At 40.5% G+C, this 25265-nt stretch overlaps 1 protein-coding gene across 2 annotated transcripts; it reads right to left on the bottom strand.

Annotated features, from left to right (window-relative positions):
• Positions 1-3261: 3261 nt before the first annotated feature.
• Positions 3262-19304, bottom strand: tnk1 (tyrosine kinase, non-receptor, 1). Of its 2 annotated transcripts, XM_085150873.1 has the most exons (14): positions 18985-19303; positions 14294-14472; positions 13623-13693; positions 13338-13511; positions 10888-11040; positions 10517-10794; positions 10256-10382; positions 9936-10082; positions 9707-9801; positions 8385-8627; positions 7971-8038; positions 5432-5886; positions 4514-4609; positions 3262-3624 (listed from the first exon to the last, which is right to left on the bottom strand). In XM_085150873.1, the coding sequence occupies exons 2-14, from the start codon at positions 14454-14456 to the stop codon at positions 3487-3489; spliced, it is 2208 nt and encodes a 735-aa protein (XP_085006999.1). In that variant the 5' UTR covers positions 14457-14472; positions 18985-19303; the 3' UTR covers positions 3262-3486. The 2 variants fall into 2 exon arrangements, with proteins under 2 accessions (XP_085006999.1, XP_085007008.1); XM_085150882.1 differs by lacking the exons at positions 13338-13511; positions 13623-13693; positions 14294-14472 and having other exon boundaries at positions 18985-19304.
• Between the last annotated feature and the right edge of the window lie 5961 nt (positions 19305-25265).

Here is a 25265-nt window from a genome sequence, read left to right as displayed (position 1 = left end):
GGACTCTCTTGATGAGGCCATCAGCTGCAGCTGGTGAAGGCTAACGAGCAGCAGGTGCAACAGCCTCCAGTGCGGGAACACTTCCGGGTCACAGTCCCCTCAGCGACCCAAAAAATCCAGGAGCGCGTATGACCACACACACAGGAAGGAGGAAAAAAAGGAAAGAAAACCACCAAAACACAACATACGGAAAAATAAAGATATCCAAAAAATACATGAGCCCTGGGTCCTTAGACCCAGGCCATGACATTACATCATATATTCAGTTTTTCCACCATGGGAATACTGATAATTGGTTTCCAACGTATCATGGTTTCAGTTTTTCCAGTATAGGCGTGTTCTTACTGTCATGTAGCAATCATTGGCTAATTAGCTCTTCCCTGCCTACTGTAAAAAAAAAAAAAAAAAGGGGGGGGGGGGGGAATTCACAGCGCCCACACAGACGCACTCGCACTCTGGTGAGCAGAGAGCAGTTGCTTTGGGTGAGACACGCCACTCACTGCTCTCAGCTTCTGTGTCTTCTCTAACTGGAAGGTAAGAATCTGGCCTTAAATCTTGAAATGAGAAACCATACAGGAACTTCATGCTTTATAGGCTTTATATATCTTATACACATGCTACGGCAAGGGGCAGCCAGGACGACAGTTGACGAGAGACACCCAGAATGGCTAACCGAAGGCCCCCAGCAGGGGCCGGTCCCATCCAACTACCAACCAATAACCTGTCTCAATACCACATGGAGGCTCCTGTCAGGCATAAAAGCGGCAAAGATGAACAGGTATATGGCTCAATACATGAGTGGAGCACAAAAAGGGATTGCCAAGAATACCAGAGGTGCAAAACGCCAGCTACTGATAGACCGAGCAGTTGCCCAAGACTGCAAGACTAGGCTGGCCAAACTGTGTACTGCCTGGATTGATTACAAGAAGGCCTATGACTCAATGCCCCAAAGCGGGATCCTGGAATGCCTAGACCTATACAAGATCAACAGGACCCTAAGAGCCTTCATTAGGAACTCAGTCGGATGTGGCGCCAACTTCAAGCCCATAGCACAAGTCACCATCAAGTGCGGGATCTACCAAGCAGATGCTGTGCCCCCACTGCTGTTCTGCACAGGCCTGAATCCCCTCAGTGAGATCATTAATAAGACTACGGAATGAAGCAGTTGTCAGCCACCTCCTGTCCATGGATATAAATAACAAGAATAAATAAATAACAAGACTAAAGCTATTCTGTTATACCTGTATGTAAAAAATACCCAAAATATTTCATAGTTCAGCAACACTGATCAATCTAATAAACGTAAACCTGCTCCATCCTCCCTATTCTGGTATTTTAAAGAGTACTTAGCAGAAATATTAAGCAACCTAACTAATAAGGTTGCAAACTCCCAGCAAAAAAAAAATAGGGAACCACCCCCCACCCTCCAGCTCATGATGCTTAATCGATGTAATCAAATTTAATTTGATGCAGGGGGAAAAATGCACAGAAAGAAATTATTTTTCAAGAATAATTAAATAGATTCAACATCTTTCTTCAACAGAATTGCAGACTGCACAGATGGTACTTTCCCAAAGGAAAAAGTACTATAGCTTACTAGGTTATATTAGACTTAACAGTTACTATATACAGTAATGGACTTCTATATATTTTACATCAGATTAAAACTTTGGGTGTAAGATTCAGATAATTATTTATTAAAAGCTAGACATTTTAAATGAGAATAAGAAAGAGAAGTATGTCTTTGTGCCCCCCTTTCCCTGTTCATGCCCTATCGGCCCCCCTGGCTAAACTTTGCTAGATCCACCCCTGCACAGTTACCAGCCGTCAGCTACATAGAAAAGGATCCTGGTGTAGAAAGTAATATTAAATAAATTCTAACAACAGCTTATCAAGCTTAATAGTGCTGCTGTTGTTCAGCCGCTGGTTTCCTCTTTCTGGCGCGAAGTGGGCCAAAAACAAAGAAGAGAGACGGAGTCACAACAGAAAAGCCGATCAGCTGATCATTAAGCAGTTTCACATTGAAGTAGCAGGAGGGAGAGAGAGAGAGAGAGAGAGAGGCAGTTGCTCTATATATCAGTTGTTAAGCTTAACATGGGAATGCTTTACAAACACTCAGAGATGAACTTACACACTTCCTCGGAGATGAAATGCTGGTTTGGTAGCGAGGCTACAAATACACACAGCCGCTCTATCACGTGACGCACACTGCTCCGAAGTGCTACGGTTATGAGCCAAGTTACGCCATGTCGCAAGTTTTGTGAGGTGCTTTTTTGATATTTAATGGATTGATTACATTTTTATTTCTCTCCGATATCCGATCCAGTAATTTACGTCAGTATCGGACCGATACCGATACGTAATATCGGATCGGTCCATCTCTAGTTTGAACATGTGCCTGCTTAATGACATAGGGGAGAGAGAAAATGCAGGTTGAGGGAAAAATTTAAAAGCAGATGTTGAGGTTAGTGAGCATTGATCTGGCCTCAGAATGGTTGGAAAACCCCACAGGCAAAGCTTGCATGAAACACTGTAGTTCCTAAGTCCCTGGAAAGAGTTGGTGCAGTTATGACTGCTGGTACAGAGAAATAGAGAGGAGACCAGAATCTTAACTGAATCAATTGACTTGTTTTTTTTGTTTTTGTTTTTAAATTTGGTTGCTAGCTGTTTGCCATCACCAACCAAATGTGTTATATGTGCATGCATAATTATATATGTACATATTCATCCACACTTTGATGGCATCCACACTTCAGTCTGAACTTCTATACTATATACCTATTAACAGGAAGTTATCTTTTTAGATCCATTCCCTGATTCAGAAGCATGAGTGGAAGACGACCAAAGTGCCACCAGATTAGATATCAAATCTTAGTGCTCCATCTCCTGGGATCATGTGAGATGTTCATGTATAGTATTTCAGAACATGTCCGACATGTCCATCCATCCCTCAGGAACACTGAGGCATGGCTTTGGAGTTTTTTTAAAATGCATGATCACCTAACATTGTTTAAACCAGTTGTAACGTGTCAGTGTACACAGGGTCAATCTTAGCAATAATAATTTAAAAAAGGCAGTAGGACAAAGGTCAGAGCATCTCTTAGAGAACTAAAGAGCCACAGAGCTGAGATCCTGTGTTCAGGCCACCAGAGATCAGTTTTATTTAACAAAGTTTCTACTACAATATGTACAAATGTATTAAAACAGCAAACTTATGTGCAAAAGATGTGCTATATAACACCACATCATTTCATTTTATCACATGTCATGTTTCTTCTAAGCTTCTCAAAAATATTAGTCAGTTTTTTTCTTTGTCTGCCTTCATTTTTCTATTTTCATGTGCACCGGAGTGCTCCTGTAGTTGAGGGGCTCCAAGTGTTGGAGTGTGTCACTGTTACACCACGATGGTGCAGAAAAAGTCAGCCACAGCGGCTGCCTCAAATCTCTTCAGACTCTTCTGTCTGGGCGGGTAAGAGGCCAACCCCTCTAGGGCGGGCCGGGCCTGTCGCTGGTCGTCACTCGGATTAGATAGCGGCTGGCCAGCTGCAGGTTCCACTGGTGTTTGGCGAGGATCTTGACGCAGTCCTCTCTGGAGCAGAGGCTCAGCGAGTACAGCTGCTCCATCTGCAGAGAGAAACAAGAGGAGCAAGTTCAGAAGGAGAAACAACCCATACTGTGGGTATGGAAGCAGCACAAACACAAGCAGCAGTAAGCTGCATATAACATGTACACAGACTGCAGATTTCCTCTCTTTAACTACTTGATGGTAAGTTTATAGTTAATAAGTATTTCTTTAACATGCATGAACAAGCCTGTAAAGCACAGCTGGATTTCCTGGTAGGGTTACTCTGGACACGGATTTACTGTTGGTTACATATTAAACTCACCACTGTGCTGCCCTGTGACGTCCTAGCATTAAGTGCACAAACCAGACGATAAATAGCTGTCATAATACAAAATCTATGGGACGAGCGACCTACTTCTGTGACCCATGTATTGTACCAATCTGTTTCTGAATTCCTCTTTTGTAGTCTTGAGATAAGCATTTACGCTGTCACCATGTTGGTTGCAAAAAAGCTGATGTGATGAGGAAGGGTGGTTGCAAAACCATTGGCTAATGACCTCTTTTTTTTTTTTTTATTGCCTTAACTAAAACAATAATGGTCCCGAGCTTTCAACTCGAGGACCTTCTGCAAAATTCATATCATGAGTTAGAAATATACCACCTGCCTTTATCTGCCACTAACAAAGTGCACAAAACAAGACTTGTGCTGTATTAATGTGCATATTTTGACTATTGTTACTGTTTATGTGTATGTTGGATAAGCAGTATATGTTAACATTATTACTTTTTCTCTTATATCGTACATATACTGCTTTGACTTCCCTTGATGGCCATTTATATTTTACATGTATAAACTGGATTCCTTTGGCTCATATTTTATCATTAGCTTCACAGAACGAGTACAGGCAAGTGCGATTAAAAAAAATAATTTTAATTCGATGGTCTGACCTTTAGTTGCTGTTCAGCTCGTACTGGGTTCCAGTCATTTCGTTGAAGTGCGTTAAGAACCTCGTCCGTGGTCACGCCATGTACCGCCTCCATAATCTGAACAGAGCAATGAAAACAGCAAACAGTGAGCAGGAAAACTGGAATTACTACCACTTTAATGAAATTAAAGTGAAATACTAACATTTTATTTGTACTGTATAATCTGCAGATTCTGACGGAAATCTGCAACTATCCTTTGAAGCACCGCTCCTCTCTAAAACAGCATTAAGGATCATTTTTAGGCCATATGTGAATAACAAAATAACTTAAAGCAAAATTGGGAAACGTAAAGTCCGAAACAAGTCTTTATATTAAGGTCCATCAGTCAAACAATGCTGTTTGCTCTGGGTCTGAACACAGTGCGTTGTGTGTGACGTCTGTTTTTGCACATGCGGGCCGCTTTGAGGGTTCACACTAGAGCGCGTTTGCTGTCACATTTTATTTGTAGTGTGAACAAGCAGACAAAAAAATCGGAATTGAGCATTAACACCTGCAGTGTGAACGTAGCCTTGGTTGCTAAAAAGCTGATGTGGACTTGAACTAGTTTTGCAACCACAGCTACCGCCATCTGTTGGCCTTCAGATATAATGCAGGTTTGAGACACTTGCACATTAGCAGAAGCTATGCCCATGTTTTATACCGTCTATGATTCAGCAATAGCCAGAAAATGAGTTTTGCACAATATATGATGTCACAGTGAAGTTGACCTTTGCTTTTTTTGAATATAAAATGTTTTCTTTTTTATATCATGCGACATTTTTCAGGTAAGCATTTGTTTCCACGAACAGGTTTTACTGACCTTCACTTTTTATCTAAATTCAGTTTTATCACTATAAAGGCATAAAAATCATGTTGAACTGTAGGAATTGCATCACTTGCCTGTGCAATGAGACCCTCTCTTGTGTTCTGAGGCCCTTTCTCCTGTTCTCTTATTCGCTCCCAATCTCTCTCCCTGCTGTCTGAGTACTCATCCAGCTGTGGGGTAGAGCGTGCCAGCTGGGCCATTTTGGCAAGGTTGGAACCCCCAACAACCTGCTGAGGCTGGGGTTGTGTCTGTATCAGAGCAGGGGGAATTATTTGCTGGGGCAACGCGTTGCCCTGGCCTTGGTTAATCCTTTGGATTTTTCGAAGCACTTTCAGGTTGGGAGGTGGCGGTCGAGGAGGGGCAGCAATATTAGCCTCGCTCAGCCGACGAGGATCTTTTTGCATCGCCGCACTGTGAGCCGGCATCACAGGAGGAAAAAGTTTTCCGTGCTGATCCACTCTGAACACCCCTACTGTATGAGCTCGGGGCCGATGTCCACCTAAGACTGACTCCAGGCTTCTAGTCATAGCTGAAGACAAAGAAAAATATTTTTTTAATGTGTAAACACTATCAAGTAGATTAAATTTATACACTAGTCAGTCAGTTGAAACAAAAAGCAGGGCAAGTGCTGCTTATTGCTCTTCAGAAAACCAACATATTGGTTCACACATTAATCATTTTCCCTTCATACATGCATTTCCTTAACTGCTAATTGAATTCAGAGTTGTGGTGGTGCTCGATCATCTACCAGCTATCACAGATCACCAGTCTGTAGAATCCCCAGTTAATCTAACATGCATGCATTCAACACAGTCCTCTTTGGACTGTGGGAGAAAGCAGTGGAAGTATCCAGAGTGAGCCCACAGAGGCACAATGACAGTATCCAAACTAGAGATGGACAGCTCCGATATTACGTATCGGTCCGATACTGACGTAAATTACTGGATCAGATATCGGAGAGAAATAAAAAATGTAATCCGATCCATTAAATATAAAGAAAAAAAACCACCTCACAAAACATACGACATGACGTAACTTGGCTCATAACCGTAGCACTTCGGAGCAGTGTGCATCACGTGATAGAGCGGCTGTGTGTATTTGTAGCCTCGCTACCAAACCAGCATTTCATCTCCGAGGAAGTTATCCCAGAGAGAAGTAAAGCAAGTGTGTAAGTTCATCTCTGAGTGTTTGTAAAGCATTCCAGCGTTAAGCTTAACAACTGATATATGGAGCGACTGCCTCTTCTCTCTCTCTCTTGCTGCTACTTCAATCGTGAAACTGCTTAATGATCAGCTGATTGGCTTTTCTGTCGCATGTCCGTCTCTCTGTTTTGTTTTTGGCCCACTTCGCGCCAGAAAGAGGAAACCAGCGGCTGAACAACAGCAGCACGTTTAAGCTTGATAAGCTGTTGTTAGAATTGATTTAATATTACTTTCTAGACCAGGATCTTTTTCTACAGCTGACGGCTGGTAACTGTGCAGGGGTGGATCTAGCAAAGTTTAGCCAGGGGGGCCGATAGGGCATGAACAGGGAAAAGGGAGCACAAAGACATACTTTTCTTTCTTATTCTCATTTAAAATGTCTAGCTTTTAATAAAAATTATCCGAATCTTACACCCAAAGTTTTAATCTTATGTAAAATATATAGAAGTCCATTACTGTATATATTAACTATTAAGTCTAATATACCCTAGTAAGCTATGCTACTTTTTCCTTTGGGAAGATACCATCTGGCAGTCTGCAATTCTGTTGAAGAAAGATGTTGAATCTATTTAATTATTCTTGAAAAATAATTTATTTCTGTGCATTTTTTCCCCCAACCTGCATCAAATTAAAGTTGATTACATCATGAGGTGGAGGGTGGTTCCCTATTTTTGTTTTTGCTGGGAGTTTGCAACCCTATTAGTTAGGTTGCTTAATATTTCTGCTAAGTACTCTTTAAAATACCAGAATAGGGAGGATGGAGCAGGTTTAAGTTTATTAGATTGATCAGTATTGCTGATCTATGAAATATTTTGGGTGCAGTGTATTTTTTACATACAGGTATAACAGAATAGCTTTAGTGTTGTTGTTTATTTAAACTTGACTATGAACTTATACAAAATGCAGCAATATATAAAAAAACAGTTTTATTGATTAAAAAACACACTATATCGGACTCATATCGGTATCGGCAGATATCCAAATTTATGATATCGGTATCGGACATAAAAAAGTGGTATCGTGCCATCTCTAATCCAAACTCCACACAGCACTACCGTGAATCTGCATTCCAGCTCCTACCAAGCTTCCTGATTGAGCCACCAGGGGGCAGAGTTGCTAAACAAAAGTGAGCAATTTCTGGCTGACATGAATTTGAACCTTTATAAAAGAAGTCTAAACTTTTAAGAGTTAAGATTGCATTTGCAAATAAATGAAAGCATAATTGTACAAATATAATAACACATATATATGAAATGATCAAGTCTTGCCTTCAGCCTTGGAAAAAAAAAACCTGCAATATTAACATAATGACAGTCTATTCTATTTTTTATGCTGACTTTGTATTTCTCAGAGCTGTACCTGGTGGTTTTGATCACTACATTTTAAACCCACATGTATTCTTAGTTCCTACCTGCCATTTTCTGCAGATTGGATCCCTCCTTCTCCCTGCTGGGTCCTGACCTCCAGCCGCCACCAGCTCTGCACAGGTCACCACAGTAAACGCATTAGACTGACATCTTTAGTTTACAAAATATATTAACTAAAAACAGGAAACAGCTGAGTGCCGTGCTTATCATTGTACAATAAAACTCAGTGACCTGAGATGGAAATGTACATTTATATTTTTTTCTTTCCAGGACACAAAACTTAGTTAGAATAACTCTGAGAGTTATCACTGAAACCTCTTTTTCACTGCCTTCTAGGACCTGATTTTGTATCTGGTCAACACATTATGAAGAAGCAAACACCCCAAAATTATTAAAGACTCAAAGATATTTAAAAAAACAACAACATTAGGGATGAGTGAATGAGGGTTATCACTGACTCGTCCTGGGTCTCAGGCGTTCCCCAGGAGCGCTCAGGGTTGACGTCTCCGTGCCCGGTGTGTTGCAAACTGCCCTTCACTGGGGTTGAGATGTAGCCACCAGGGTTAGGCCCAGAGCTGCCAGAGGACACTGCGGCAGCTGCAGCAGCAGCTGAGGGGAGTGATGGGACAGTGAGGCTTGCAGGAAACCAGCCGATGGCCAACGTCCTCTGGTTCTGCCCCCTCCACTCACTCAGCTCCAGACTGCAAGGAGAAAGGGAAAACAACTGGTTAATAAGGAAACGAATTTCCTACATGCCAAACAGAAGTCAGTAAAATAAATGACTTCCACTGAGAGTTGGGGTCCCAGTAGAATAAAAAAATCCCAGCATTTTATTTGTTTCTATCAGCTGGCACCGCACATAAAACACCAAAACAAGCCCACGAGGTAATTAACACATAATGCTGGCAATGACCTTGGCCACTTATGTAGGTTACATCGCAGGCTCCCTGCAGAAATCTAAACGGGGCCTTCCACTGACATAAAGCTTCCCTCTAAAGTAGCTGAGAGTTATGTGTAATCAGCTTACTTGGTGGTCATTTACAATGAAAAAACAGTATAATGATTAGCACAATGATTATGCTTCCATTAAACAAAATATAATAAATTCTGATAATGATGTAATATGAAACGCTCCATGGGATTACATTAACTACTCGCTTTGCTAAACAAAGTGAGGTTAAGTGAAACTGGACCATTACTCATTCTGTTTGCAGACGTCACAATAAACCCATGGTACACAAATAAATAAATAAAACTTAACTATACTACAAAGCACTATTGTTGCCTGGATACCATGTCACGGCAGTCTGTATCACGTAAGGAGTTACATTACATCAGTGGGCTTAACTTCCAGCATTGTCAGTCACTTCTGAAGAGAATACTTGCTGTGTGATAATCTTATTTAACTTTGGCCTTTCCCTGCATGACTACAATACCTTTATTTGTAGATTTTTGTGTCGGAAACAACAAACTTCATGAAGTTTTTCAGATTTATATTCAACCAGATTGGTGGAAGAAAAGACTAATCATGACGCAGGTAATACCAATAGACCCATCAGACGTGTTACGTAAAATAAAAACAACCCGTTAGGCGAGTTTCAAAGCTGCTCGACCTGTTCAGCAAAGGGAAATGCATTCGAGGACTCGCTAAGAGTGGAATGTCTCTTTAAGAGCGGGCTGGTTCAAATCCCTGTCTCATCTCAACAAAGGTCCATTGTGCGAGCTAAAGATTTTCCTTTACTCCTCTTTCATCCCGCCCACCCACCTTTCGCTCACCCACCTGTGGTCGATGACAGTCACGAGGTCGTTGGGCAAAAGTGTGAGCTTTCTGGGTTCTACAAATTCTCTTATTGCTTGCACCTCTCTGGGTTTAGCCTGTGGAGGAAGACAGGAAAGAATTGATGTGACATGCAGAAAAGTGCGCAGACTTTTAGGCATATTCGTGAGGCAAGAACAGCAATCTCTTCTTTGATTTTTTTTAAATGAAAAGGACAAGAAAAGCTTCAGACCTCCGCCACCATCGCGGTGAGCTGGGCAAAGCTGGGTCTGTCTGCAGGATTGCATGCCCAGGACTTTCGCATTACAGCATATAGCTCCAGAGGGCAATCAGGTGGCTTCTCCAGGCGTTCGCCCTCCCGCTCTACCCGCCATAATATCTAGTTGAAGAGTGAATGTCAGCGATGCTAACACACTGAGTCATAGAGCATGCCAGAAAAACAAACAACATAAGGGCGGTGATACGCATTCCAAACATGAATGACAAATACCTTGCTTGGCATGCACACAAATACAGAAAAAGCATGGCGTCAGTGTTCTGACAAGCGCTTACCTGCCGGCCCGACAGACCAAACCAAGGCTCTTCACAATAGGTAAACATTTCCCAGAGAGTGACACCAAACATCCACACGTCTGAGGAAAGGGAGAAAGAGCCGATGCGAAGACTCTCTGGAGCACACCTGGAGAGGAGAGAGGCAGACAAACCAGAAGCAAAAGAAAGAGTTATTGGTGTTATTAGTGAGAATCTGTTGTGCCTTTAACAAGATTTCTAATTATTTCCCACTCAAGCTTCAAATTTCACCCAACTGCCCACCATGCAAATGGTATCCGTCTGTGTGCCGACATGATGTAGTGATCTTTCTCCCGGTTCAGGCCTCGCATCAGACCAAAGTCCCCGATCTTCACCATATCCTTGGATGCCAGCAGTACATTTCTTGCAGCCAGGTCCCTGTGGATGAATCTCCTGCTCTCCAGGTACTCCATGCCTGACACAATCTGCATAGCAAAGAGCCAAAGGCGGACCAGAGAGAACTCATACTGACGTGCACGCAGGGTGTCGTAAAGTGAGCCCAAGGCGGCCAGCTCTGTTACCTAGATAAAAAGAATAAAAAGGATTTTTAAAAGAAATCTGGCTCCTACAAAACATAGTAGTTTGAATAGATCAACGAACTGTTTCTAGTTTACCATCTTGAGGGGCTGTGTGAGCACCACACCATAGAGTCGTATGATGTTGGGGTGGTCTAAAGATTGCATGACGGTTACTTCTTGAAGAAAGTCTTTCAGTGTGTCTGCCTGCCTCGACATACTGCTCCTCAGAGATTTAACTGCCACAGCCAACTGAGGAGAGGAAGGGGGTAAAGACAGATGCTCAGTTTTAATCAGGCATACAGACCGACACCTCACTTTAACAAGCCAAAGGGAGGCAGCAAGGGTGTGTACACGCCTACTGTTCCAGGGTATAATCATAAAAAAAGAACATGAAAGGTAAACGGTGCTACCCTAAAGTCACCTGCTGGTATTTTCTTTCTTTCTTTTTTTGTTTTTTAGCAATGGCTAACAATATCTAGGGTGTAAGGATGGAAGGATAAGTTATCAGCCAACCTTAGGAAGTTTGGTTTGCAAGGTGCAATCAGGTGGCAAAAAAGTTAAGCTTATACACAAGGGCCATAAACTGCAGTTCTTCTAAGGATCCCCCCCCCCCCCCCCCACACACACACACACACAAAAAAAAAAAACAGTAAATCATTTCCCTTTATAACGGTGGCACAGAGGGTGATTTTTTTTTTTTTAAACTCACGAATTTATACATCATTAAGGTTTAAACTGAGGAGTATGGCTTCTCTGACTGACAAGCACATGTTTACTCTGGCAGCTATAGCTATCCGCTATGAGCAAACTTTGACCGTCACCGAGTCATTTTTGGAGCGCTTTTAATTTAGCTTCCTGACTAAAAACACGGAATGCTATGTGATTAATTATACTAACAGTCTGCTAAAGAAGTATGTGCTCCAGTTTTTTGTGAGTGTACTATGTGAGTTATACTTTAGTCGGTGGATGTACCTTGCTAACCAAGCTTGCTAGCTTGATTAGCAAGGTAGCAAGCTTGTTGTTAGCTGACAGTTTAGCATTTCCGCTCTGTCATCCAAATATTGTAATCCATATAATTGGATTTGAGCACTCAAAGTACCCTCACATTTTTACAAGCACTTTTTCCCTCTATGCTTAAAGACCTTGCACAACACAATTACATTCCAATGGATGAATTCGAGTGATGTTATGGTGATTATGTCCACCTTTTTGTAAACAGTCCTGTCCAAAACCATTTGCCAATAACAGTTTTTAAAACTTGTGGAATCTTCGTAAAAGCCAAAACGATTATTAAGATAATTGTTAAAGACAAACTTTGTGCCACTGCCAAAAGTTTTGGTCACGACTGCAGTTTCCGGTCTGAACAACATCTATAGAGAAAGTCCAGCAGATCTGTAAAACTGGTTCTCACTAGTGATGGGTCGGTCGCAAACGAAATGGCACTTAGAGCCGGCTCTTTGACGTGAACGGCGAGAGCCGGCTCCTTATCGCGAGCTGTGGGGTTTTTTTTCTCTCTCTCTCTCGCACTGTTTTTTCTGCTTCACTCAGCATGCGAGCCGTGTGCTTTACGCTGGGAAGAGGGGGGAGGGACGGTAGTTACATTCAGTAGCACAGGAGCAGAGTAGGAGGGAGAGAGAGAGAAAGAGAGCCAGGAACAACAACGTCACATTAGAAAGGTATAGTAAGCATCCACAACTATTTTCAGTTGCAGATGATAAAGGATTCAGAAAGTTTATTCATGCAGGTCCATATGACAGAGAATATACATGTTCTTTTTGTTTTCATATTATAATTTATATTTAATTGTGTTGTGGTTTGCAGTGTTTTGTGTTGTTTCACTTTAAATTTGTAAAAGGAAAAAGCTGAAAATTTAAATAGTTAAAAGGTGAAATGTGAATAGTTGATTTTTGTATTATACGATTTATTTATTACATTTTATGTGGAGTGAATAAATAAAAGTATATTTACAGTAGCCCCTACAGACAAATCACGTACAAACTCCAAATCACGTAAAAACTCAAAACACGTACAAAAGACAACAGAAGTGCTCCAGGATGCTCTAGGGGCAGTGTTGAGCTTTTGTTACCTAGTGGCTACATAAGCCAGCAAGTATCAACAACTGGATTTGGTGTGTGGTAATAACAGGTAAATGAACTTTTTTTTTTTAATTATTTGACTATATATGAATGCTTGTGTATAAATACACAAACAATACACATATGCTTTCAATTGTGTCATTTAAGTGATCTGCTCTGTTTTGGAAGTTCAGTTCATGCTAGAAATGTGTTTTGGAGTTTGTACGTGTTTTGTCTCTAGGGGCCACCGCATATATTTATATATAAACATATATAAATAAAACCACTTTTTTTTACATTAGTAATTCCTTTTGTGCATAAATTTATATTATTGTTAATAATAAATTAATTAAAGCAACAAAACAACCTGAAGAGCCGATTCGGAGCCGAAAGAGCCGGCTCTTTTTAGTGAGCCGAACCGAAAGAGCCGGTTCTCTAAAAAGAGCTGGAAATCCCATCACTAGTTCTCACCACTCTTCCAGTGGGTGTATGCCACTCTCCCCTCTTCACCACCCCAAATGACCCAGAGCCCAGCCTCTCCGCCAGAATCAGCTCACTGTCTTGGATAAGACAAGGAAGAGCCCGGACACCGACTTCCTGGCCCTGTGCTTGACCACCTCCGGTTAACGGCTCCCCACTGAACACCTGTGTGCATCATTAAGTCAATAAAAATGACAAATTGAAAATCAGGCTTAAGAAATACAGTTAACACATAACACTCCATAACAAAGCTAATGCAAATTAAGTGTTTCGGACCTTCGGCACCCGTGACCGCACACGCACGCTCGACTTGAAGCGTTTTAGAGCGTCCCATAGTCTTCTTTGTCCTGCAAGAAAGAAAATACAGACATGTTTCCATTTCCTGTGACTGTATATGAAATATATTTAAATCAGCAGTTTCTCATTAAGTAATTGTTGCTTTCCTTATTCTACACCCTTCTGAAATGGTACACGCTAAATGAATAACTGTATAATTGATAATAAACCTATGCAATAGTTGCTGCTCTGTGTGACAGTATGTTGAAAACTAAGTAGCGCTTGTATGTTAATAATCTTAGCTGTTATTAACCATATTAATTTAAGCATGCAAACAAAGTGAATTCATTTGCATTAGAAAACATTTCTTATTATTTTAAATTAGGGGGAAGTCTGAGAGGCCAGAAGACGTGGCTAAGAGAAAGATTTCTTTTGTGTTAGACTCTTTATGCAAACGGGTTTTAAATTCATCGATAAATAAGGCCTACACTGGTTACTGCAGGTAAACAGGGGACAATGCTTTTGTTTGAGGGCCACTTAAAGCCCGTCTTTCTTTTGTGACTAACCATACCTCCATTACTGAGCCTAAGGGGAAATGTTTTCAGTCAAGGGGAGCGGTTCCTATTTATTTACACCCAGGATGAATGATCAGAGAAGATGATCAGGCTCACCAGGTTTGCTGATTCCTATCTGCTCCAGATCAGCCTCTTTGACGTAGCTGAAGTGCTCAATGCGAGTGATATTGAGGCCATCTCTGAGACGCAGGTAAAACTTCTCCAGCTGGACTTCAGCTAGGAGTTGGTATAGCCATTGAGTGTCCTGGTCCATCACCATGACCTGGCTGACCTTCCTGTTGGGGTTATAGTCAGGTCAGAGGTTATAAGACAGTGGAGAGAATTTCTGGCCTGTTTTTCTTTCTCCTGGAAAATCAAATTTTGTTTTAGTCAATGGAAAATTCTTAATAGGACCAAAAATCCAGAGATCTGGGGATATCACACCAAAAGCTCATGTTTAGATCAAGTAGGAGAAAGGTCTTGGTAAGCTTTTAACAAAGAGCCAACTTTTCTTCAATGTTGCAGGAATCTTATAATGATCACCAACTTCACATTTGCTGATACAGTGGGGCAAAAAAGTATTTAGTCAGCCACCGATTGTGCAAGTTCCCCCACTTAAAATGATGACAGAGGTCAGTAATTTGCACCAGAGGTACACTTCAACTGTGAGAGACAGAATGTGAAAAAAAAATCCATGAATTCACATGGTAGGATTTGTAAAGAATTTATTCGTAAATCAGGGTGGAAAATAAGTATTTGGTCACCTCAAACAAGGAAAATCCCTGGCTCTCACAGACCTGTAACGTCTTCTGTAAGAAGCTTTTCTGTCCCCCACTTGTTACCTGTATGAATGGCACCTGTTTGACCTCATCATCTGTATAAAAGACACCTGTCCACAGCCTCAACCAGTCAGACTCCAAACTCCGCCATGGCCAAGACCAAAGAGCTTTCGAAGGACACCAGGAAAAGAATTGTAGACCTGCACCAGACTGGGAAGAGTGAATCTACAATAGGCAAGCAGCTTGGTGTGAAAAAATCAACTGTGGGAGCAATCATCAGAAAATGGAAGACATACAAGACCACTGATAATCTCCCTCGATCTGGGGCTCCACGCAAGATCTCATCCCGTGGGGTCAAAATGATTATGAGAACGGTGAGCAAAGATCCCAGAACCACACGGGGGGACCTGGTGAATGACCTGCAGAGAGCTGGGACCAAAGTAACAAAGGTCACCATCAGTAACACACTACAACGGCAGGGAATCAAATCCCGCAGTGCCAGACGTGTTCCGCTGCTGAAGCCAGTGCATGTCCAGGCCCGTCTGAAGTTTGCCAGAGAGCACATGGATGATACAGCAGAGGATTGGGAGAATGTCATGTGGTCAGATGAAACCAAAGTAGAACTTTTTGGTATAAACTCAACTCGTCGTGTTTGGAGGAAGAAGAATACTGAGTTGCATCCCAAGAACACCATACCTACTGTGAAGCATGGGGGTGGAAACATCATGCTATGGGGCTGTTTTTCTGCCAAGGGGACAGGACGACTGATCCGTGTTAAGGACAGAATGAATGGGGCCAAGTATCGTGAGATTTTGAGCCAAAACCTCCTTCCATCAGTGAGAACTTTGAAGATGAAACGAGGCTGGGTCTTCCAACATGACAATGATCCAAAACACACCGCCCGGGCAACAAAGGAGTGGCTCCGTAAGAAGCATTTGAAAGTCCTGGAGTGGCCTAGCCAGTCTCCAGACCTCAACCCCATAGAAAATCTGTGGCGGGAGTTGAAAGTCCGTGTTGCTCGGCGACAGCCCCAAAACATCACTGCTCTTGAGAAGATCTGCATGGAAGAATGGGCCAAAATACCAGCTACTGTGTGTGCAAACCTGGTAAAGACCTATAGTAAACGTTTGACCTCTGTTATTGCCAACAAAGGTTATGTTACAAAGTATTGAGTTGTATTTTTGTTATTGACCAAATACTTATTTTCCACCCTGATTTACGAATAAATTCTTTACAAATCCTACCATGTGAATTCATGGATTTTTTTTTTCACATTCTGTCTCTCACAGTTGAAGTGTACCTCTGGTGCAAATTACTGACCTCTGTCATCATTTTAAGTGGGGGAACTTGCACAATCGGTGGCTGACTAAATACTTTTTTGCCCCACTGTATATATATATAAATAAAATCATTATTATTTTTGCATATGGCTCACACTTCGTCAGATACACAAATCATGTCACAATGAGACATAGTAAGGTAAAACGTAATGGAAGATGCAGATAAGTGAAAATGAAACAAAGGTACCGCAAACACATACCAGCATGACGTTGCATAGAAAAGGAAAAAGAAGTAAATACTTGCGACCAAGGACTGTATCTAAAAGATGGACATGGCTTTTGAGTCTGAAGAGTGAAGCTGACGTGGAATGGTCTTCAACATTTGCATGTAGTAAGCTGTTATGTTGTAAGTTATTTAGATGTTCTCGGGAAAAGAAAGACTACATTACTGCATAAAACACTGCTGGTCACATCTTCCTGATTGGACCGCTCAGTACACTTGACACAACGACGAAAACGTATCTGTATCGGACTCTAGCTTGACAGTCTGCTGAACCGCCAGTGCACCTGCCTCAAACAGGCTCTCCTCCACACTCGTCATTTACAAAGTGGTTTACAAACCCAAACATTACAGCTAACAGGTGGATTTCCTGTTTGAGTGCAGCTAGCAAACACTGAAGAACCATTTACTGCTTTAGAGACAGAGAGTGAACGTGAACAGCCTATCCTTGCTTTTTTTAACAGAAAACTCTTTGCTTCAGCCAGGAACAGCACAGAAATGACCCTTTTAACTGCTTTTTATTAGTTATTGTTCACTAGTTAGCTCATGTGAAATATTAGCAGCAACCAACCAACCCAGTGATGTCACGTTCTCTACTTAAACTAGTTGGGGTTAGACATTCTCTAAAAACTTCCATTTTAAACATTTATTTCTTAAATCCAGCTTCACAGACAGAGTCGGATCTGTGACATTCTCGAAAGCAGAGCTCCATGGTGTAAATTAGCCTTTATACATGTAGTCTTTCATGTCTACTTTAATCCGGGGCTGACTTTTGATGCACACGTTGCCACCTTGCCGCTTTGTCCCTCAGTTTCTTAGTCACATCCAGTCTAGCCTTCAAAATGGGACCTCATAAAAAGACGAGTCGACGCTTGTGCGTGACTAATTTTGAACCTCATAGGCAACGATCCTGGTGCTCTGTGAAAAACACAGTTGGAAACTTTAGCTTGTCTGAGGTTTAGGGGCACCAGTCTAACCGGATCCTGTTTGCACAGCATTTATGTAACTGCTATGTAAGCGATAATGTGCGTTGTAATAACGCTGAAACAGTTGCATGACTGTGACTGATATGAGGACTCTGGTCATATTTACTTCAAATTTACCATCGTTAGTGCTGATAGTTTTGAAGCTCTTTGTGAGTGAAACAGAAGGAGTGTGTGAATTTGAATAACTTCCTCACTACAAGAAACGAAATGTTAAATGTCAGCAAATTCTTCTTTTATGAGCCATTCTGTTTAGTTCACTGGAAGACTGTACAGCCATAAAACACTTGCTTATCACCAAACTAAGCCGAGCAGGAATGAGACAGGGAAGGCCTTCAACATTCCCCTGTCAGCTCATCTGAGGAAAAAACAAAACAAAAACACCTAGACTTAGCAACTACTTAGTTTTCCTCATTCTAACAGCCATGCAAAGGGTGCAAGAGAGTACTAGCCTGGGCTTGCATTAAATTTTCTAGGGACAACTCCCAATTAAATGAGCACTTACTGCAAGTTCAAATCAACTCAATTCCCTGCAGATTAGTTAATTAGTGAAAGCACACACACACAAAAATGCACACCGGTGAACATTGTCTTTGTGTACACAGTGATGAATATTTAACCTGTCGCCCAGCTGCTGAAATCTCCTCTCAGTCTAATGGCACGTGAACCCAAGGAGTTCAACTATGAAGTTAGCCTAATGTGGCTCAACGGTCACGTGTAGCACTCCCCCACCTTTAATCACACAGGCAGCTTTTTTTCCCTTCCCAACTTCAAATATCCAGTACAGGTGCATTTGCACTGCAGCAACTTAAGAATGAATCAAGATGAAACCGACAATGAAGTGCAGAGGAGGATTACTTTCCAAAGAAAGTGCATATTTTTAGTCGTGACTTAAATATTATAGTCCACAGACACTCTGATCTGTGATTGAAACGGTGCAGGGTGCGTCTCTGAAAAAAGGACAGTATGTCCATTAAGAGATTTAATTTCTTACCTGGGCAAAAAAGCAGTAATTAGGTAGCATACTAATATGTACAGTGTGTAAGTAAACAAATAACTGGGAAAAAAAAAAAAAAAAAAAAGAGTACTCCGAGAAAAAAAGATAATGTAGTTTATGTGGCATTATATTAGTTGCCTTTCTGGATCTGCCATATAAATAGCTTGGCGGTTTAATTATTAATAAGCTGCGTGCATCCATTTTAATACAATGATTATATCTTTTGTAGTTGTATTGAAAACACAGCTGCCAAATAAATGTACAAAAATACTAAATAGTGGCGTATTTTATGTAGTGAAACACGCTAGCATAAAAGCAACATGTAAGTAAACTACCTCGTACTTTAACAAAGACATTAACTCTCAGAATTTGTTCTTAATTATTCTACAAAGGAAATGACAGTCGATTACAAAAGGTACATTTAACACAGTTTCATATTTCTTAATAATAATAATAATGATAATTAAAAAACAATTTCTGCAAACTTACTTATATTATTGAGTTCTTGTTAAAACGATGTAGTCGCCGCTTGGTGTCTCTCTCTTAGCCACAGACGCTTCGAGACAAGTGCTCCATGTTTGCGGTGAAACCTGTAACGACGTCGACGACGGTGCTTCGCTTCAAATCAAAGCTTCTGTCTGAGCCCGAAACCCGCTCTTCTTAAATCACCATGTGACAGATCCGGGGTGTTTTTACTCACAGGTTTGCCCGATATTATTGTGTTTCCCGGAGACAAGTGGATAAGTCATCTACCTGTAAGTCTTCGGGTTCCTTCTCCACCTCTTTCCTTTACCTCACTAGACCACACCCCTCCGTCACTCCTCTCACCTGAGCTTTGAACACGAGAGTAAACCTGTTAAGTCACTGAAAGTTTTAGAATAACCAAGTCAGGCTTCACCCCATGTGGTCTGATTTTATTTTATTGTAAAAAATAAATAGAGAAATAAATCAATAGCACATTTAAACGTGCTATATGAATACTTACTAAACAATATGATTTCATGTTTAAGTATAAATATTAAATCACTTGTAAGTATTTTTTAGACAGAAAATGCAATTATATAGCTACTATATTAAAATGACTTAAGTTGTAATATTTTGTCTGCTACAGTGGTTTGAGCTAAACTAAAACTGTTTTCATTAAGTTTATTTGTATAAAGCGATCTCTAAATAAAAACTAATATAGAAGGGTCGACAGTTTAGTGAAGCTGATAAAGCAAAATAAAGTCTGTCTTATTTTAGTTAAAATATTAGCTCATTTTATTTTAACGTTAGCTTTGAAGCTAATAGCTTTTCTTATGTGCACTTAAGAGCAGGTCAATTTATTGGCAGATAAACATTAGGCAGCTAAAACTGCTTAAACTTTCAGAGAAGTGTAAGTTGCTTAAACAGTTCTAGCTGATGTTGACTGTAATAATGTACACTGTATGCTGAGGATATTAAGAATCACAAGATGAATTATCCATACATGTATGTGCCATACATGATGAAGCGCCATAGGCCTGGCAAAAACTGCTAGGCTAGATGTTTGCTATGCATAATAATAATTATTATAATGATAATGGAAATAATATAAAAATATAAAAAAGACAACTTTCAAAAAGATTAGAAGGTTTAATTAATACTTCTTTGAACTACTTTTAGTTTGAATCTCTGACTGTGTTACTGTGAATGTATTACTTGCCTTGATCAGGAAATGACCATACTGAATCATAACACTACTCCACGTGAATAGTGTTGTGATTAATTTAAGTTAATGAATACTAGAGTACAAACTGTTACTACAGTCTAATTAACACCATTGTGTTACTCTCAAGACTGAGCATGGATGAAACCTGCTATTAGGTTTGAGTCATATGAAGTTTCACAGATGGTTTTCTGTTTCAGTCTTTCTTTCTTCCGTGCCTGTTGTTGCTGAACCAGTTTGACAAGATTTTTAGCCTCTCAAGTTGCATTTGAATGCAAAGCAGACAGCACAGATAGAACTTTGCACTTCCTGGTACAGTCTCTCCTACTTTACTCCTCTCTGCCAGCCTGCCTCGGTTATACAACCCTGACAGTGGACCAGCCTATCATAGGACCGTGCACACATGATTGCCCTAAAACATGGCTATTCAACTAAGAAGTTAGTTGGGACAGATTTTCAAACCGAGGAATTTATCTGGGCCAGATATTTTTTTGCAGCCAGTAAGCAGCAGATCATGATCAATTTCAAACCGTCACAACTGTATTGAAAAACAAGTAATTTTTTTATTCCTTTTTCCCCTGTAAATCTGGTGACCTCTCACAAATGCACGCCAAAAGGTCCATTTAAAAAAGGGGAACTATAACTAAACTATTTTTTTGCACATTTGAAATAATAATAATAAAAAAACATTTTGATAATTCCCTTTCAAATTAAAATGAATATTTTGCTGACCACTCACTTTTCCTGCCATGGATGGAGCCCCATCCGTCACAAGTATACAGACACGCTTCATATCCAGACCATTTTCCTCAAAAAGAGCTGAAATCTTCTCAAACATTATTTCACCAGCTGTGTGTCCCTCTAACGGTAGCAAGCCGAGCAATTTCCCATCCAAAAAAACGGACATATATGCACAACTGTGCATTATCAGTTCTGTCTGTGAACCCATCTCCTGCTATAGATATTACATCAGTTTTCCTCAGGTCATCTAACAGCATTTCAAACTCGTCTGACGCCAGAACTTCAACTCTACGAATATTTGAACTGTCTGACAGGGGTACGTTTTTAATAGCAGATGTCACATTTACTTTAATTTTTTCATCACTTATCACCGCATCCACCACGGCCAGCATGCAGTATTTCACTGTTTCAGAATCTGTGAAAGGACTTATCTTCTTCGCCAAGAAGCAAACACGAATGAAAGCTGCTGCAACTCTCTCTTGGACTATACAGGACCCTCACCATGGTAGTACAACTGTAAGATTATTAAACTCGCAGTTAAACTGTAGGGGAGACCGGGGATAGTTGTAACATTTTTGACATTTCTGTTTGTAAATTGGAGCTCTTTTAAGGTAGTGGATTCAAAATGTAATGCAAAGTATTTACATGTCTCAGCTATTAAATAGTGCAGCTATTTTCTCTGCAGCACAATTACCCATTGCATGGTATGGCCTCAAACACAAAGAGTGAAATGTTACAATTAACCCCATAGTCTGGGTTAGTTGTAACATATCCTGGGGTGAAATGTAACACAATGAAATAAGGGTACTGACAAAACATTAACATGTAATCTTTGTTTATTCAACACATGAATGCACTTAGAGCCATTTATGTAGCTATGTGTGTGTGTGGCAGAATGCAGAAATCTAGCTTTTGAACATATTCCAACCCCCCAAAAAAGACAAATTATGGAATTTTCTGCAACTGAATATTTCATTAATTTTGGTTGGTCTTCCTTGAGTTTGGCCTCATTGGCTCAGTGGGCATTATAACCTACAACTCTTGCACCAATTTTGAACATAACAATGAAGCTGAAAAAATGTAGTTGTTCACCAGCATCGCAATTCCATTACTTTTTATCATGGCTTACCTTGGTGTGGTTTGCAAAGTGCTTCAGAAAGATGAGGAAATCTGTTTCTTGCACCCATCCTGATTTATTTCCACTACCAGTACTTCCTACTGGTCCATCTCTGACACAGTGGTCTGCATAATGTATGTGTGGGAACACAAACAGTGGAGGAATTGTGTTGCCAACGGCATTAACCGCATATACAAAAGCGACCAGTGAACCTCTCTCTGCTGATGTCGTTGCCCCAACTTGTTTAATATAAGTTAAAGTAATAGTGTGGTAAGTTGTAACATCTGCATTATTGTTACAACTAACCCAGACTGTTGCTGTTACAACTGACCCAGACTCCTATAGCCATGAACTAGCTAACATTACAGCCAACGGATAAAACATTAGCACTAAAGACCTACACAGAATATATCCCCATAGACATACAAATAACATAATTTAAGTTTGATTAGTTTAACTGCAAAGCAAATAATGCTATTAGAAATTGAAATAAAGTAGAAAAACTTACTTTTTGGCATAAAAATTACTTTTTTTCGTGTTAAATTGTCTGTGTTTGACAAAATGTGCTGATTTTTCACAAGTGATAGCAGAACTGAATTGGGCATGCACAGGATGAGTCACATCATTTGAAACTTAGCCCTGATTGGAGAAATTGGAAGTGTTACAACTGACCCATGTTACTACTATCCCCAGTCTCCCCTACTTTTGCAGCCCTCTCCTGAGATTGCTCTGGAAAGTTTGTGTAGAAAATCTGGTGTTTGTCATTGTGGTGCCTTCGTAAGTACAGCAACACACTCACTGCAAATTAAACACATTGGTTTGGCATCTGGATTGGGCGGTAAATGAATAAGTATTTGTCAGTCCAGGCAGGGTTCATTGTCAATTTTGCGCTTTTGGACTGAGAAAGACATGTTGTTGTCGCATCATATATTACGATGATTGTTTAATACGTTTACATCACGGTGCATTGTGGGTTAAATATTGCTAGGCTACTAGGAGTGTTGCATTCACAGTCTACACTACGCTGTAGGAATTTTTAATTTTTTGCGTTTTCTCTGTGTTTCTGCCAGGACCACAGGCAGGGCCACTCGCAGCTTACTTCTGGGCCGCATTTGGCCCGCGGGCCAGCATTTGAATAGGCTTGCCCTAAAAGATCTGTTACCACTTTTTTCAAGCGCTTCCAGCTCGCCTACGGCTTAACAGTCACAACAGGCTTGTGATGACTTAGACCTCTTTCAGGAATATGTTTCTTTTCTTCTTCTGTCATTAGCTTCAGACAAACAATAGAAACATTACGACATAATGAGATGACAAATTATGGTGTCATAACATTTCTTAAGTTATGCAGGACAATAATAACCCATTACACATGTATTTAGACAGATATGTGTTGTTTCCAGCAAGTGATGAGGCTGACAGGAAGTGTGTGTGGATATATCCTTTATATATTTAGAAATGCACCATGGGTGGGTCGGTGCTTAGGGTGAAACAGCATTTTGGTACACTGTATACAGTGTATACTACTGTATTGACAATAAAGCTCTTGAATCTTGAATCTTGAGAGATGTTTCCTGTTCTCCTAAATCTCACGGTTTTCTGTTACACTGGGCATAACTCTCATTTATACGATGCAAGCTTAGCTGGAAGCTCATATCACAGCAAGACAGGCAGTGTCCATCCAAAACACAGAAAACAAACAAAAGGGGATGAAAAAGAGACAGATAATAAAAATAAAGGGGAAACATGACTTATTGAAGATAAATATGTTGAAAAGTGTGAGAGCTCGTATATGTGAACTTGTATTTTTGAAATGAGTTACAGAAAAAATATTTAGTAATGTGTAGACTGCTATTTACACACAGAAATATTTGCCTCATATATTTATGTTTTTTTAGTTAATTTTTGCAAGTTCTCACATTCACAAGCTCTTGTGTTTTGCAACTCTACACGGGCAAATCATTGCCGTGAAAATGAAAAATGACACGTCTGAACTGAAAAGACCAGAAGCAGAAAGAAATATAATAGTCTTCACTGTCACTGTAACTCACACACAGTCAGACTCATATTTATAGAGTTAATAAAAGAAATAAGAGACTTAGAGCCAGTGCTTCCTCTGGGCTGGGTTCACCCTGTCAGAAAATGTTAATTATCTTAAAGAGCCTCATAAAGAGAAATAAGATATATGGAAGACGGCTAAAGAATGGAGACTTTGACAAGTCCATTCAACATCTTGTTATTTCAAACCTTTTGTGTCACTGCCGTGTACACACTGTACCACTTGCCAAATCTCACTTTAACCCCTGACTGTTCTTGTTTTCTGTTTAGGTGTAGAGGTGAAGCCGACCATGTAACAGAAAATGTATTTTTTAAAATCTCTTTTAGTGCTTATAGCTGTAACATGGATTTAAACCATAGCCCAGCAGTGATCACGCTTATGAATGAATCAAAACTTTTATATATTTGATTAGCGATTCCTGAAGTCTGGGCCATTATTTCTTTCTTTCTTTTTAAGATTCTTCTTCTTTTCTTCTTTGGTTTCTTCACACAGTGAGCTGTTTATCCTGTGCAGTATGGCCAAGGAACAGAGAACTCAAGGTCATGTTTTAATCCATCTTTAATGGGACCACAGAGGAAATATTTGCTGGAGGAAACATGGTGTCGCCCAAATTTCTTCCTTTTTAAAAAAAGTTTAAAGGGTCAAACCTTCGAAAATGGGAGAAAGATGGTGCACCATTTTTGGTGTTGTAGGTTAGACTTCAGTTCAGTTCATTGTTACAGTCAAAAGGGGCACAGGGTTTTGGACCCAAAGGCAGACGGTGAGAGAGAAACCAGGTTTGATTACACAAGAGAACAGGTTTGAGCCAAAGGCAGGCAGGTGAACAAAGTTTTTCCCAGACAGTTAGTTTTCTTTTAGACGGGCACACCAGAGGGGATCTAAGAGCGATGGAAAAAAACAGCCAATGAAGATGATTTCCTAGAGCTGCACTAGTTACTGAGTGCAGCACTGAGCTGGACATGAGTGGATGAAGAGCTGATTCGTACACATGCAGGTAACTAACGATGGACAGTTTGTGTGCCAGTTCGAGTCAGAAAGGCATTTGATAAATGTAGTGAGGAAAAACTCCACCTGGAGAACAGGATTAAAGAAAGGCATGTGGAAAAAACTCAGGTGGACAAGAAGTATTGTGAAGTGTAGTCAGAGCTCCAAGACATGGAGAACAAAAA

Source organism: Neolamprologus multifasciatus, chromosome 3, assembly GCF_963576455.1.
Source record: "Neolamprologus multifasciatus chromosome 3, fNeoMul1.2, whole genome shotgun sequence".
Lineage (NCBI taxonomy): Eukaryota > Metazoa > Chordata > Actinopteri > Cichliformes > Cichlidae > Neolamprologus > Neolamprologus multifasciatus.
Note: the sequence above shows the minus strand (reverse complement) of the source record. Positions and strands in the feature narration are given on the sequence as shown.